This window comes from Oculina patagonica, chromosome 4 (genome assembly GCF_052425735.1).
Source record: "Oculina patagonica isolate OP01 chromosome 4, crgOcupat, whole genome shotgun sequence".
NCBI lineage: Eukaryota > Metazoa > Cnidaria > Anthozoa > Scleractinia > Oculinidae > Oculina > Oculina patagonica.
In genome coordinates, this window is record NC_135761.1 from 14,033,591 (window position 1) to 14,049,787 (window position 16,197).

A 16,197-nucleotide genomic window follows, 5' to 3' on the forward strand; every position below is an offset into this window, starting at 1 on the left:
TATGGTTACTAAGCAGCTAAATTCTTATTATTGTGTGTGCAGGGCCATACCTAACGGGGGGCAGAGGGGACAGTTGCCCCCGCCAGGAAAACTAAAAAACTAAGAAAACTAAAGAAAAAATGAAAAAAATTAACCAAAAAAACTCAGTTGCCCCTGCCAGGAAAACTTGCCCCTGCAGACAAAAAAAATCCTAGGTACGGCCCTGGTGTGAATATCAAATGCATCAATAATTACTGTACCCAAGCAAAACAACCTTAATCTTGAACATGCTTTAATTTTACGTTTAAATGTAAGGACTACTCACTAGCTGGCCCTGTTTCTCCCAGTCTGTTCTCCATAGCAGAATCACATATAAAAAGGACTAAAACATAATCAACAGAACAAACTTACTTACGTTAAACGAAGATTTAACTACATATCATCAACTAATTCAATTTCTTAGAAATTAACGGTAACGGCATTGCTTAGATACAAATCGGCATTTCTAAGACACGAGTAGACAAAACAGATGTAAGTTCAGCACTTGGTAAGGAGTTTCAGTCACTTGGTAAATGCTTACCTGTAGAGATACTCCACAAAACAGACCAATCCAAAGACCTATAATACAACAAGAAAACAACAAGAAAGTCAGAAAAGACTTTTTCACTTAATCGTATTTACAGTAGTTTTTAACAGCTATGTGTCACATGATGCACCTCAATTCTGTAAAACTTCTATGGAAAAAAAAGTTCGAACCTTGGACTTGCACGCAAAATTTCACGTGCTTCTTGAAACTGCCGCAAAACAGCAAATGAACACCAGGTTCCATTTATTGTTTAGTATGCATGCGGGTTTCAACCGTTGGAATCCACGCAAGAAATCAATTTGAGTCGAAGGAGCGTATCTCAATGTAACATTTAAAAGCTCAATGCCGTAATCTTGAATGTTATAAGTGATATAAAGCTAGGGCACGGATTTTTATATTCGTTTATTAAGAGCTCAAAGCTTCAATTGGCGGGGCAAAAGTCATTTATAGGCAAAATCACGGCCACATAACAGAAAACGATGATTTTCAAGCATTGTAAATGACACTTTCATACAAATTGAGATAAACTTGAAAAAAGTCCAGCCGACGTTTTTCAAGTTTAGCCGAACGCAATTCGTTTTTGTCTTCTCGAATTTTGCTCATCCTTGCCCTTTCTTGCCTTTCTGTGTTTCTTTTGAGTTATTTTACAGTTATTGTGATATTTCCGTTAATTCTATGAACAGTTGGTCAGTGCCGAAATTGCCTAAAATTGCGTGACATAGCACCTTTAGCAAATTTAAGTAAAAGTTCAAATCAAGCATTATTGCAAGCTATTAGTACATTATGAACCATCTAGATTGTATACCTCTGTAAAGCACAATTCCTTTCTTAAATAAATAAAAATAATAAAAAGTATTTTTATAGCGCGAAAATCCACTAATTGCCCATGGCGCTTTACAATAAAAATATTAATAAAATGATGTTAAAAAGTTAAAATTTTAAAAGCAAATATTTACAAATATAAGTTCAAATGTACCTAAAAAATAAAATAATTAAAAAGCCGGTTTTAAATGTCTCTTAAAAATGTCAATAGAAGGATTTAATCTAAGTTCAAGTGGGATTGTGTTCCACAGTCTTGGGGCTGCCACAGCAAACCCTCTCTCTCCATATGTTTTTAATTTTGCTTTGGGGGTCACCAGAAGGTGCTGTGTAGATGATCTTAAAAATCTCCGAGAGGTGTGATAGTAAAGAGTGTAAAGCAACCCTTGCATGTAGCAAGGCGCTGCCCCATGGAGAGCTTTGTAGACCAGAAAGAGAATTTTGTAAATTATACGATAGCGGACAGGTAGCCAGTGTAGCTTCTTAAGCACAGGGGTAATTAATCTGGTAGTTAATCTGTCAATACACTGTATTTTCCATCTAATTTTTACTAAATTTTAAAGTAAACTTAGTTTTTGTTTACGTGTTTGTGCGTTGTTTGACCCCAACAAAAAAATATATGTAAATAATAAGGATGGCTGTCCAGTTTACTCATTTTTTATTTTATTTTACTCATTTTTTTTAAATTTTATTTAATTTCTGGGTACAAATAAAGTTGTTGTTGTTGTAGGAAAATCTTCTGGCGAGCAATAAAGACAATAGAGTGTGTATTTTCAGTTGACGGGAGGGGGATGGGGCTATAACAAAAAATTTAATGGCTCACTCCACAGAAAACAAGAATCCTCAAGAGTCTGTTGTAGTTACAGTAAATGACTGAAGTACTGTAGGGACCAACTCAGGGTGTCCATTTTGAAGACGCGCCCATTAAATGGGCTACGGTATGTCACGCAATTTTAGGGAAATTTCGGAACTGACCAACTGTTCATAGAATTAACTGAAATATCAAAATAAAGGCTTAAAACTGTAGTAGAACTCAAAAGAAACAGAAAGGCCAAAATGGGACTTGGATGGGCAAAATTTGAGGAGATTAAAGGGGATTGTGTTCGGGTAAACTTGAAAAACATCGGCCCGACTTTTTTCAAGTTTATCTCAATTTGTGTAATTAAAAATGTCATTTACAATGTTTGAAAATCACCCTTGTTTGTTATGTGACCGTGTTTCTTCCAATAAAAGACTTTTGCTCTTCCAATTCAAAGTTTAGAGCTCTTAATTAACGGAAATAAATAGAATTGCCTAAAATACCGTGACCTAGCCCCTTTAACAGAAAGTTGACTGTTAACTTATCATAAGGTGTAGTAATAATAAGACTTATTCTCCCTACCTGTAACATCATGGAAGACTAAATACATCAGAGATATGCCAAGAGGAAGCCCAAAGCAGCAAAAGGATATAAAATTGATTAGCACTCCTATCATCTGCCGGCCAGAGCCTCGAACAATTCCACTACAGACACCCTTAAATGAAAATTGAACTAGTTGAATTTACATCACTTTATAAACAGTTCTCTCCTGTTACCCACTCTGTTAGATTGCCCTGCAAAACACAGGCAAGTTTCTACTTAAAGTACAAAATAGGTCTGCTATACAGGTTAAATGCTTTATCGTAGCGATGACAAAATTTTCATTTTTGATTGGTCCCCTGATGTAGTTGGAGCGTGACCACGGCGGTGTTCAATTTCAACTTTTTATTTTTTTTTTCAAATCGGATCGCTCAAAATAGACACCATAAGAAGAGGTTTTTACAGACTTCCAAACCTCAAAGTTCTGAAAGTTGGTATTAATACTATAATCGTATCTATAACAAATTTCTCGATTTTGATTGGTTCTGCGCGGGCCTATTTGAGTGTCGCGTAATTGGCGCGTGATCCCATGAGTGTCCAATTACAGGTATCCAATTACAACTTCTTGTAATTGGATACCTGTATTTTGATACCTACGCCATTCACGCCTCAATCACGTGCACTTAAATGGGTTCTTTCTTGGTATTTTCATACTGTTTGTAAAACCGATTGAACTTATCTGTGACTTTTTCCACATAAAAGTGGCTCTCAAAGACTTCCTAACCTCAAATTTTGTTATTGAGACGATCAATTAGTAATTGAGCCTCGTGTCGTACAATTCAGAGAGTAATCGTGCTCGTAATTTCAATTTACTTGCCCAATTACTCCCTGAATTGTTCTCCACTTAGTCCAATTACTATTACTAATAAAAGGTTGATTAGTAATAACTGCAGAGTGAACTAGGAAAAACTTCCAAATAAATAAAATAACTTAACTTAAACACACACTTAACTTTAGTCGTTTTCACAATGATTCTAAAATACCTGAATTCCATCAAAGAAAAAAAAGGCTGACATCAAACGAATAGTCTTTTTGTATAACGATAGAACATCTCTGCAAGACAAAATGAACAAGTATACCTTAGCTGTTTAGTAACCGTAGTTAAAGAAGCAAAGAACTCCTTGGCCAATCAATCAAATGATGCTCCTTTGCTGAGCGAAAGTCAGTGCTAAGACTGAAGATCTGTAAGTCAAATAGCTGTCACGTTTTACCCCCTCCCCTCCCCACCCCCAGCATTTTTGTACTTTTATACACCTGTGTTAAGAGCTAGAGGTACTGTAAGAGTAGTGTCTTTCCCAAGAACACAGCACAACCCGGAGTACCCTGTCAGGCCTGCTTCAGGATCATCATGATAACCACACCACTGAGCCCAGTAATACAGCAAAAGAGTCAATTTTGATTTCAGTCTCATAAATGCGCGCCTCACCAGCATGCACTTTTCCAGCGAGGGCGGTCACTGGCTAATTGCTCCCAGTTCTCGGGGTTGATACAGCACTGCTTCAGGTTGTGCTTAAGGCTATCTTTAAAGTGTTTTTGTTGCCCCTCGAAAATCGAGAAGAATGTTGGGGCTATGACATATCCTTGCTTGACTCCAGGGCAAATATTAATTGGCTACAGAATGCAGGTCACTGTGCATCTCTCAAGGTTTTATCCATTTACAGTACTTTAATTGATAATTTTTTTGGGAGGTGCAGTGTCCAAATGGTTAGTGCCCAGGACCCTGGATTGAGCTGTCCAGGTTCAAGCCTTGGCTGGGGTCACTGTGTTGTGTCCTTGGACAAGACACTACTCTCAAAGTGCCTCTCTTCACCTAGATGTATAGACTAGCATCCCATCCAGGGGGGAGAAGAAATACTCCTTGTGGCTCAGTGCTACAGAACCAACGATAAGCGTACTGCATTAATGGTTCATTAAAGCCTTATACAGACAAAGTAACTTTGCCTTTTACCATGATATTACAAACCTGTTGTCAGTGAAAAGTCTTCCAGTCGTTTCCTGAAGTCCAAAGAAGACGGCAAATACCACAAGCTCTATACACACTGTGAAAATAACAGAGACACATTATCCAGCTGCTGTACATGGAGCAGTACAGTCTCCTGGGCAGCTGTTATCTGGTTCATGAAAATTAACTGTTTAATAATAAAGTACTGTCCCTTGCATCTATTTTTTTTTTTTTTTTTTTTTTTTTTAATTGAATGAAAAAAAAAAGCACACTGCTTACAATAACAAGTACACTACACTTACACTACTAATACACTAACGACAGTTACTTACTACATACTACTCAGTTACATGTGATGTTTGGCTTATTATATATACAATTTACACTTGTAATATGTCACTTATTACACTGTTTTCTTTAAATTACAGACCGTTTGGCAGACCGTAACAGCAACTTTCGCACCGAAAGTTCAACACATTCTGTTTTGAAATGGCCGAAAGAAATGGATATATTGTCATTTGGATTCTTCTGAAAGTTGATCCTGATCTGTGCATGTTGATATGCAGGTTCATTTGAATCACTTCTAGTGTAAAGATTTGCCTGTACTCAGTGTTTATTTTGAGCATTTTGAGCGTGAAAGTTTGCTGAGGTCTGCTACTTCAAATATTTGATGACCAATCATGCCACATTTAATACCAAAATAGATAATGTTTCCGTGGCATGTGTTCACACTTAGATGCAAGCAATGGTACTTCTTAAATAGTAGACAGTATAATTTCCATAATTTTCAGAGTGATAAACAATGAGAATTGCACAGATGCCTGGCAAGAGCTCTGTAAGATGTGCATGCACTATGATGAAATAGATTGTTGATGTGGACCAGGCATTTATATGGGGCAATAAAAATTTGTGTGCAAAAATCAACAAAAAATGAGCATCTACACAGATCAAAGTTCCATAAATAAATATTGGTAGATAAAATGTTTTTAGTTACCAACAAGTAAAAGGGCCACTTTAACTGTCTTTTTTGCTGCCTGGGCATTGCCAGCACCAAGAGCATTTCCAACACGAACCCCAGCAGCCACACTTATTCCAAGAGGAATCTAAAGAGTTAAATTCAATGTACAGATAATTTGTTAAACACTGTGGCCAAGCCAAGGAGGTCTTGTTTAAATGATGGTTGTGGTCACATTAAGGCCATTAACTTAAAAAGTTAAGACAGAGAAAATTTTAGTTAGCTATTTTGGTAATGTGACCTATTTCTTCTCATACAGTAGGAACCTTATGAGTGATTTCTCCAGAAAAAACAAACCAACAAACAAACAACACTTACTAGGGAACACAATGAACTGAAGGATATGACAGCAAAATGAAATGCAAAACCAAAACTTATTTATGACCAGAACAAATTGTAGCTTATGGCGCCAATGTGACTGCAATGTTGACAGCAATCACTTAGTACTGTTTAGTCTGACATCATGTAACTAAAGGATAATCAGTACTAAATGTACTTAATTAATGGCATTGGTGAGGCCACAACTGATGTAGTGGGACCCTGTCACTCCAACCACCACTTACAAATGTACTTAGCCTGCAAACAGGCTACCAAGTGGGACAGGGTGAGAAAAGAAAGGTCATGCTCAGCTCGCTTTGCTCGACAATTTATTTTTTGCCCTGCTCCACATCGGAGCCTGTTTGCAGGCAACAATAACTAGGGACCTTAAGAAACCATTGGTGGCTTAATGGGTTAGCGTGCCGGACTCCAAATTGAGCAGTCCGAGTTCAAGCCCTGGCCGTGGTCACTGTGTTGTGTTCTTGGGCAAGACACTTTACTCTCATAGCGCCTCTCTCCACCCAGGTGTATAAATGGGTACCGGCAATTTACTGCTGGGGGGTACCCTGCGATGGACTAGCATCCTATTCAGGGGGGAGTAAGAAATATTCCTAGCCGCTTAATGTTACAGAAACCGGGAAGGCTTCGGCAGTGTGGTGGGCTGCATGGCTCGTGGCTTCCCCTTTTAAGCAACCACAACACTGGCCATCTGATAACAATGTTAATGTTATAGTGTCTGCTGGAGACACAACCAATCTCCAGCTGAATATGTAGACCAGTGGCGGATTCAGACCCTGAACTAAGGAGGGGGTTTTTTTGTGTGTGTACATGTACATCCAAAAACTTTTTAGCAGGGGAAGTCATCAAAAAAAAATTCTTTTAGCAATGGGCCCCTCCGCTTGATCCGCCACTGTAGACTCAGTGCTATATCAAAACTTGGACATTGCTAATTGTACTTTCACAATTTAGAAACTATGCAGAATTTGGTCATCATCTCACGTTGTTGCTTATTATACCAGTTGCAGAGGACAGTAAAGAAATGTACCAAGATGAATAATGCAGGAGAAAAGTTATTGTACATACTGTTCAATAAAACTTTTCTTTGGCAATGTTCTCATTGCTTGGTGTCAACATTGTGTTTCGCACAATTATGGGGGACTCAGTTTTATTAATAGTTTATTATAAAATAATGATTTATACATGTAGTACAATATACAAGGAATATTATTTCTCACCATGTAAAGAAATGCTGCCCACTGGAAAACAATACCATAGGTCCCTAACTGCACCTCACCAAAGGTCCCTTTCAAAAATAAACAATAAATTCAATGACTTGTAATCATTAAATAACTACTCCTTATCTAATTTCTTCGATTTTAAAATTTTCAGGGAAATGAAACAAGCCCCTGGACCTAGCCCCTTACATCAAAGGTATCAATTAAGGCCCCTGGGTGGTACCGGCCTACAGGCATGTGATACTAGAACTCTTTGTCTTTAATTCAAGAGTGAAGTGTGATCAATTTTAGTTACCAAAGTAACATACATTGCTAATAAGTCAATGGACAGATCCCCCGGGGGGACTCCTATATGAAACGGACGGGGATGCTCGTCGGAAATTTTGAAAAGAACCCCTAAAAGAGACCAATTTGGGTGTGGATCAAGCTTTTCTGGAGCCCTAAAAGATACCAGGAAACTAAGAATAGAATTTATACATGTATTTGTATATTTCCTCGTTTGTAACCCTAAACAAGACCCATTATGGCTAAAAATATTGGCGTTTTGCCCGGAACACCCTAAGCGAGACCGAAAATCCGAAATTTACAACCCTAAGCGAGACGAAGAGCATCATCGTTACTTTCATATGCGAGTCCCCCCCCCGGGGGGGGAACAGACACCTGTGATCAACACATTCTAAGGATCCATGTAGCATGCTTATTTTACAAAAGGGGTGCTCATTAAAAGGAGGTTGCTAAATTAAATCATTTTGATTGTGGTCAGGTTTTTACTATACCTGCTAAAAAGGCTCCAAGTTCAAAACTCCACCATTCAATACAGAGCATCACCATTCCAGACACAGCAAGCTTAATAAACTGTCCCCAGTCTAACAGACTGTCAGTGGTCCAGCCTGTAATGCAATATAAACAGTGTTTTCTTAGTGCTATACAATGAAAACTCCATATAATGAAGTGTCAAGGGACTGGAAAATGTACTACCGGTAATTATGATTTTAGTACTTTTGTTGTAATGTATGATATCCACGGTCCCCCAGATGTCCACCCCATGGAAAGTTATTGGAAATTCTGAAAAGGGAGAGTCTCAAAAGCCAGGATAGGATAGGATAGGATAGGATAGGATAGGAAAGGTTAACTTTATTTTAATGCGGTATTTCCATCAGGCTATTTAAGAACTATTATTAACTAACTTACTACCTACTTACCTAACTACAAGTACAACAAAATAAAAATTCACAAAACTGTTACAATAGATGCTGCCAAGTTAAGTAAAAAGCTGAACTGGGGACTTTGTTATAAACAGTTTATTTGTCTGGTAATTATGAACAAATGTCATTTTCTACCTTAATAAACGCACACCTGTAGGTTTACCTGGCCATGTTTGTTTATGCAGCTTGAAAGCTTTCATGTAGGAAAACATTAACAAAAACATAGTCATTGTTGACAGGGCCCAGCTGAATGCTACTCCTCTGTGAAAAATACAAACACTGATTAGCAGGCAATTATAGCAAAACGTTCCATTTTTACATGTACCTTGCTATAAATAATCCATGCTATACACTATACATAATCCATTTCAATTCTGGCCTGTGGTCTGGTGGTTGTCCTGTGAACGCGCAAGCAAGCGAAAGTCGTTCTATGTGTCAGTTGTTCTATGTTTCTTGGTATGTGGCAGGTTGGCTAATTTATGACGTCAGAGTTTCGTCGCCTCCATTCTATTTAATGGTTTGATGCCATTTTGGACTGACTGGCTGGCACAGATGGCCTCGATCTCATGTGAGAAGACATTAGAAAGCAATTAATTGCGTCATAGCAACATCAACAATGACATTGAGCCGCAAAGACAGTGCACGCAAAAACAATTCAATTAAGCGGACACCACTAGGCTGTAAACAATTTTATAAAGCAATTCATTGTGTCAACAACAAAGTCAATAAACGCCAAAGGTATAATCAAAAATCTCTTTGAGATATCGACTTTATCCTGGGCATTGTTGTTCGAACATATCATGGAAGAATTCAAACGTCTGTCAGTTCAAGCATTATTTTTATTTTCGCGGACGAAACGCTGTATTTGTCAGTCGCGATGGCTGGGCGCTTTGCGACTCATATACTTTGGCTTGGTTAAAAATGGTAAACTTTGACGCTTGCCTTTAATCGAAATAGTTGTTTCCATTCGAGTTAGAAAGATTTCTACTTGAGTTAATGCAGGGTTCCCGATAAAGGTTATGCACGACAGAGTTACCTTTTGTCTCATCACGCAATCTTAACCCCACACTGAGAAGTAAATTTTCGTTTGGAGTGTTTACTGCTTCCACCGGAAAGCAACGAAAGGAACCAGCAGAAATAATCAATTGTCACGAAATGAGTTCCTTTTGGTTAACTATTAGCAACGTTTTAGTGTGTGAGACGCCAATACCAGTACAAACTTGCGTTCTTAATCGTTTTAGGTTACATATTAGCGTCGCTTTAGTCTATGAAAGACTTATACGTTGCCTTCATGGGCTGAACCACTCACATTCTTGATTAGTTGTGTCATATCTGATTTGAAATACTCACGTTTAAAAATAATTGTTATGTAACATTTATACATGTGATAAGTCACGTTTTTTCCACGAGACCGCAAGTGTTGACGAAATACTAATGAGAGACCCTTTCATCACCCACAGCGGAAAGTATTCCCTTGAGAAATTAAAACAGTCCCTTGAGAGTTAACTAGAATGTGGTTCCAGATTACCCCTCTTAACCGCTATTCTCCTTCCTTTTGCTTGTAAACAAGCAAAAAAGTTGAAAAAAGGACAACAAACAATTCAATAATTGAGTGTAACCTTTGTAAGGTTTCTGTCAACAGTTTTAGCAATGTCATTCATTTTCTGCGTGGACATTATTGGAAGTTTGCACATCACAAACAGACCTCAAATATCAAGAGAATATGAAAACATAATATCGTACTTGCCGCTCCTTGCACCTTATTACCTCCAGCTTTCACTCCACCCTCCCTTATCACCCCTCCCTGCCGAACACACTCCTCTAATTTCCAATTATTACCAGTTCAGGTTGTTCTAACAAGGTCACACCCACTCACTTACTATCACACTCTAACTATAGATTCCCAATTTCTCGGACCTGGGGAAACGAAAATTGGTTTGAGAAATCAAGAGTTTTGAGAAACCGAGGGTTAAAGAAATCAGGATAACTACTGCACATGTCTCCCAACTAAACTGCTTAACTCACAAAACATCCTTAACAATAAAATAAATTTAAGAAATAATTGAATTTTTTGGATTTACCTTACCTAAAACCCAAATTGAAGACAAACATCATCAGTGAATTAATACCTATTTGAACACCATTGGAGATCAAACCAACATAAAGGATTGGTTTTACAATGCCCTAGTACAAAAGAATAATAATTATAATAAAATTAATTGAGTTTATGAGTGAAAGAAACTGTGCACGAAGGTTGCAACAGTCAATTTAAAATGTATTTTTATTTTTTAAAGGTAATTTCAAAAATTAAAGGTATTCAGAATCGTACCTGAGTTTGAAGATACCTTTGCAACAGTAAAAATAGAAAATTGCCCTGTGAAATAAAGATCCATGTGCGAATTTAAACAGTGTATTTAACAGCCACTGTTAATTACATACTTAATGATTCTACTAAATGCTCCATGCATAGAAAGACAGACATTATTTTTATATTTATTAAAACGATCTTTCACCATATTACAAATGCATGCATTCCTGAGCAGAAAATTTCTGTTTTGCCAAGTATATTATTTTTTAGTATTTTCAACATGAATATGATAATCTAGGAATAATATTCTTAGCCTTCGAACCACCTTTGTTTGCTATGAGATGTTAAAGAGGTAAATAAGACATTAAATGACTACCGTATTTATTCGAATAAGCGCCACGGCACTTATTAAATTTTTCGCATCTCAAATGCTGCGCTTATTCGAGGGCCGCGCTTATTTGAAAAAATAAGCACGGTAAAGAAATCTTTTCTTTTAATTTAACGGTATATTTTTTATCTCTACTAAGCAAATGCTGAGAACAGGCTACTTGCACAGGTAACTGGAAAAAGGAAGAGGGAAGTTGGGCTTGTAATGCTGCCAAAACTCACAGCCTGCAAACAAATATAATCACTTTGAATTGAAGAACATTGCTTTTGATGTTAAATAATTTACAATGTTGTTTAGAGTTGCTTTGTAGTGGATTTTTAGTTGTATGGAATTCCTCAAATAAGCAGGCCTTCTGATAGCATAAATTATGCGGCATTTGTAGGGCAGATTATGCGGCAAGAAAGTACTATTATGCGGCAAATTATGTGATTTTATAAGCTTTTTTTTACTAGTTCTCAGGGGATAAAAATCCATTCTGTGCATTTCTAAAGAATTAGAGCATAAAGGAACGATAAATATCTGTATTAGAATAAAATAGATTATATTCCAATGTCAAATGGCTTTCCGTGTACACTACATGACATAGAACATTGTCGACTTTTGGTGACACTATATATGAAGTGTGCTAAATACCGCTGACTGAATTAATGAAGGTGCATGTGTTAACGTTCACAGCGGTCAAACGCAAAAATTGACGTCACATCCGCTCTTCGCCGCCTCGAACTTTTGACTCGAAAATGGGCAAACTTTTGTAAGAAATTGTTAAAGAAATAGTACGGTGAAAGGACAGTTCAAGCTGGGACACTCAGTGAAGATGAATTATCAAATTTCCAATCCATAAGCGGCGTATAAACCTTAACTTTCCAGGGACGGCGTTAACTTTCGGCTTTAAAGCAAAAGTTTACGGAAAATTTAAGACTTTGTATGGAAAATGTTGGCGGCAATTACACATGGACTGCGCATGCGCGCTGCGTTTGACCGCTGTGTGGTGTTAACGTAGGGTCTCAAACCGGCGATCGAACACTCTACGATGTTTTTGACTTCATAGAAGGATTTAGACATTCTGAATTCAGCCATTTTGCCTAGTAAACTCCAGTACAAACAAGAAAGCAAAGGTAGAAAGCAAATTCGTGTGAATGTTGTTTTGGCTTAGTTGAAACTGAAAAGAAAGTTGCCTGCCCGATGGCGCGAAGTAATTTTGTTCGATTGGAAACCACATCAGAGGTTTTCCAAGGTTTTTTGACAGGTAAACCACCTTGAAACAACGTTGAAGTTGTTTTAAAACTTAGTTAAAGCGATTATTTCCTTAATCTTTTCTCAAATTGTGCAATTTTGTACGAATTATGCGATTTTTGATGAATTATGCGAAAAGTTGCGATTTGAGGTCAATTATGCGAAATGGCAACATCGCATAAATATTATATTATTTGCCGCATCCGGACTGCGGCACTTAATTGGGGGAAGTGCTTATTAACTTTTTTGTCCCTGATGCGGTGCTAATATTCGAGGGTGGCGCTTATTCGAGTAAGTATACATGTATGTACGGTACCGGTATTCACAACACACTGAATAGAATATTCAGAATAGATATTCAGTTAGAGATGTCAAAATTAAGTTATTGGCTATTTAAAAATATTTGAGGAACTTACTATTGAAGCAGGGAGGCATATAAGGACAAATTCTTGTGTCAAACTGAGTATTAAAACATTGAAGGGGAAAACATGTATTAATAGACCACAAGGCTTGGTAAATGGCTCTTAGGAAAAGCCAAATGACAAATATGTGACATCATTACCGGTATTAAATTATTATTAATATTATATAAATTTATTTGTTATATGGCTAGATATTTTTCCCCAACAGCGCATGCTCTTGTTGGCTTATTCAAAGTCACATGACATCTAAGCGGGCAACATTGCAAAATCAATGATGTCAGAGGGTAACATTGCAATGTTTCCCATGAATGTTGACCAACGAGCACCATTTTTCTAAGTCTTCGTCATGCTTATACGTGCAACAAAACACCTTATTAAACCAGTTAATTTGTTTTCCTCAAATATTGAGAAACAAAATTAACTGTTTCCCTCGGGAACAGTCATTCAGTGTATAATATTGTTAACACTTACTATGCAACATTCTTTTTCTGATGTACCGTCAACAACAGCAATTCAGTGTTAATCCACAGAGTCCAGGTTAGTATGCATGTTATTCCTAAAATCCACACTCCTCTCTGCAGTACAACACCGACCATACGAAAGTTCTTAGCTCCAAATGCTTGGGAGCTTAATGTTTCCACGGCAGAGCCCAAACCAATATAAAGAGATGGTCCGGTAACATTGATGAATGAAATAGCTAATGTCCCAGCTGCTAATTCAACTTCTCCGACACGTCCCGCAAAAAACAAGCTGATCATAGCGACCAAATGGTAGAAGAAGTAGCCTAATACTGTTGGCCATGCTAGTGTAAACAACCCTTTGAGTTCATCACAAGTGCCGCTTGACAACACTCCACCACAACAACTAGACGTCTCCTTTCCCTGTAGACATTGTTTGTTTCCTTGTCTAATGTGTATCTCAAAATCATCGTTTGGTAATGCCATGTGCTCTGATGGGCCATTGGCCATGATGTGATCTGCAAGTATAATTTATTGTTAATCTTATTTACGAAAAAAATAAACAAATTGCTCAAAAAATAATAGAGAACCTTGCCGGCATAGTTAATGTCTTTTAAATATCTGTTGTTTTCTCAAATTCCTGTGGTGTTTTGTGACACTATAATACATTCATTGGGTGTCATTACTGCATGCATGTGTCAAACTAAAAATGTGTCCGGCTGAATTTGCTCCGATCAACGAAAGGCTACATAATTATATATGCAATGCTTAAAGAATCAGCTTTTCTAACTTGCTATTGCGGTCAAAATATTAAATTTTATCAACTTTCTTTAAGTGTTTCACTTGCCCATCCATGCAACACAACAGTTTAATTAGAAACTAAAGCTATGTTTACACAGGTCTGGTTCCAGATTTAAATGGATCTTTCTCTTCTGTTTACACACCACTGTTCTGGATCCATTCTGGAAACACATGGAAATGGATCCAAAACTGGAACTGCAAAAAAGAGGTCCAGTTTTGGATTTGAACCAGACCAGTTGCAGAGGCAACCATTGAAGTACCAGGTGTTTACATGGAACCATTTAGATCTGGGCCACACGATTGCATCAGTTCCAAACAGTTCTATGTAAACAGAAGCAGATCCCAGCCTGTTTGGTTTAGAACAGTTCTGGTCGGGTCCCGTGTAAAGGATGCCTAACAACTTTGTAAATTGACACAACAGAGGCATATCTCATGGTCTGATAAACGCATGCAATACATACTGAAAGGGTTCAATTAAATTTCGATTACCAGAACGTTCAATTTAAAGTTACGCCGTGTCTAGTATTTGTAAATGGATTAAGCTTAGTTAAGGCTCTGAAACTACCACGGGCAATATGTGACTCAAATTTAATGAGCTAACATCTTGCGGGATGTGGACACAATCATAAAACAGGGTCGTAACCAGGTATATTTTTTCATTGCTGTTCCCAAATTTTAGCTCTAAATTGTGATTCCTGATCCCCAAAATGTGCCAACATTTGATCCCTGATTCCATTCTGATCCCATCTGATTGGCCGATCCCGATCCCACGCCATGCCATGAGTTGTGACCCGGGATCCCGGGTCCACAATCCCGATCCTAAGGCTGTGATCCCTGATCCCATGCATATACCTGGTTACGAGCCTGATAAAAGCTAAATATTATTGCGGGCCCAAGAGAGGCCCGCAACCCTAATCTTGACAGTGACCAGCGGATTGCGTATTACGCGTGCGTACCACGTTTATAAAGGCTATCTGCAAACCGGAAGTTGAAAATTTTGTTCTTCCACTAAGAACGATTGGAATGCAAAAAATGTGTCAATCACGACAGTTTGTCGTAACACCGGAAGAGAAAAATCTTATCTCCAAGAGCGATAAGAATGCGAAAAATCAACAACTGGTTTGTTACATTAGATCGAGGCTTCTGTCTTGCAGACATTACGTTTTGCAGACGTTGTTTTATAGGTGTTGCTTTTGAGAAGATCTGCTGTGATTGTATCACAGATAAACTACGGCAAAGCGAATGATTCCAACAACGGTTATTCTCGAGAAATTCCTTATAACACTGACAACAAAGCGAGTTTGCCGACGGAGGAAAATCACATTTCAATTCACACCGCGTGCTCGACTACACTTCGCAAAACTGTCAATCAAAAAAACAACTCTGATTGGTTCGCGGCAATAGGAAACAATAAAAAACATTTGTGACTTAAGCGTGACGCGTTACTCGACCTTACTCGGAATAATTTTCTTTTGTCCAGTGATTTAAAAACACTTCCCTCCCAGTACCTTCTCTTAACTGCATCGAGACCCGCACTTTCTAACCTGTGGTTACCACTAGTTATAAAGCTTTATATTCTTTTGTCTTCTTTTGTTTGAACCCACCAATTTATTTTCATTTCATGGCCAACGTGTCTGTTATAAGTCAGCATCAGTTGAATTCCAGGGAAATGCTTCTTCGATACGTTCAGGTTTGTTAACCTTACAACAAGCTCTTAGATAATCACGCATCGTGCCGAGAAGTTCATTAGGAACGTTACGTAACTGAGTAAAAATAAGTGAAACCGGCATGACTGCCAAGAGATGTTTACATCACTGTGTACTTACCCGATTGGACCATTGCAGTTTTCACAGAAAAAGAAGTTTGCTACGATGCTGTTTGTAGCTCCTTTAAAGTATCTTGAGCGGAGTCTTTTATTCAGTTTCTTGACGAGTAATCGAAGGGAGAGTATTACACCATCAATGAAGTGCCGGACTGTCGGCGCGGGTAAGCAAAACCAGGCTTGATTTGGTAGCCGAGCCTTCTCAGCTCGTTGCTCTAAGCATATGCTCTGAGCTACTAACTTCAGAGCATATGCTTAGAGCAACGA

The 16,197-nt window shown here is 37.9% G+C and overlaps 1 protein-coding gene across 2 annotated transcripts in view; it reads right to left on the minus strand.

The window, feature by feature from the left end:
- LOC144651462 (multidrug and toxin extrusion protein 2-like) overlaps nucleotides 1–16,103 on the minus strand; it is a 36,959-nt gene extending 20,856 nt beyond the window's left edge. The window contains exons 1-14 of one of the 2 annotated variants that reach the window (XM_078511403.1): nucleotides 15,935–16,103; nucleotides 13,321–13,825; nucleotides 12,844–12,886; nucleotides 10,828–10,872; nucleotides 10,585–10,682; nucleotides 8,662–8,759; nucleotides 8,070–8,183; nucleotides 7,294–7,361; nucleotides 5,720–5,828; nucleotides 4,747–4,822; nucleotides 3,767–3,836; nucleotides 2,766–2,898; nucleotides 560–597; nucleotides 305–361 (exon numbers count right to left, since the gene is read on the minus strand). In XM_078511403.1, the coding sequence (XP_078367529.1) occupies nucleotides 305–361; nucleotides 560–597; nucleotides 2,766–2,898; nucleotides 3,767–3,836; nucleotides 4,747–4,822; nucleotides 5,720–5,828; nucleotides 7,294–7,361; nucleotides 8,070–8,183; nucleotides 8,662–8,759; nucleotides 10,585–10,682; nucleotides 10,828–10,872; nucleotides 12,844–12,886; nucleotides 13,321–13,825; nucleotides 15,935–15,947 (1,467 nt within the window). In that variant the 5' untranslated portion in view covers nucleotides 15,948–16,103. The remainder of the gene's footprint in view (nucleotides 1–304; nucleotides 362–559; nucleotides 598–2,765; nucleotides 2,899–3,766; nucleotides 3,837–4,746; nucleotides 4,823–5,719; nucleotides 5,829–7,293; nucleotides 7,362–8,069; nucleotides 8,184–8,661; nucleotides 8,760–10,584; nucleotides 10,683–10,827; nucleotides 10,873–12,843; nucleotides 12,887–13,320; nucleotides 13,826–15,934) is intronic. The other variant, XM_078511402.1, reaches the window with a different exon arrangement.
- Between the last annotated feature and the right edge of the window lie 94 nt (nucleotides 16,104–16,197).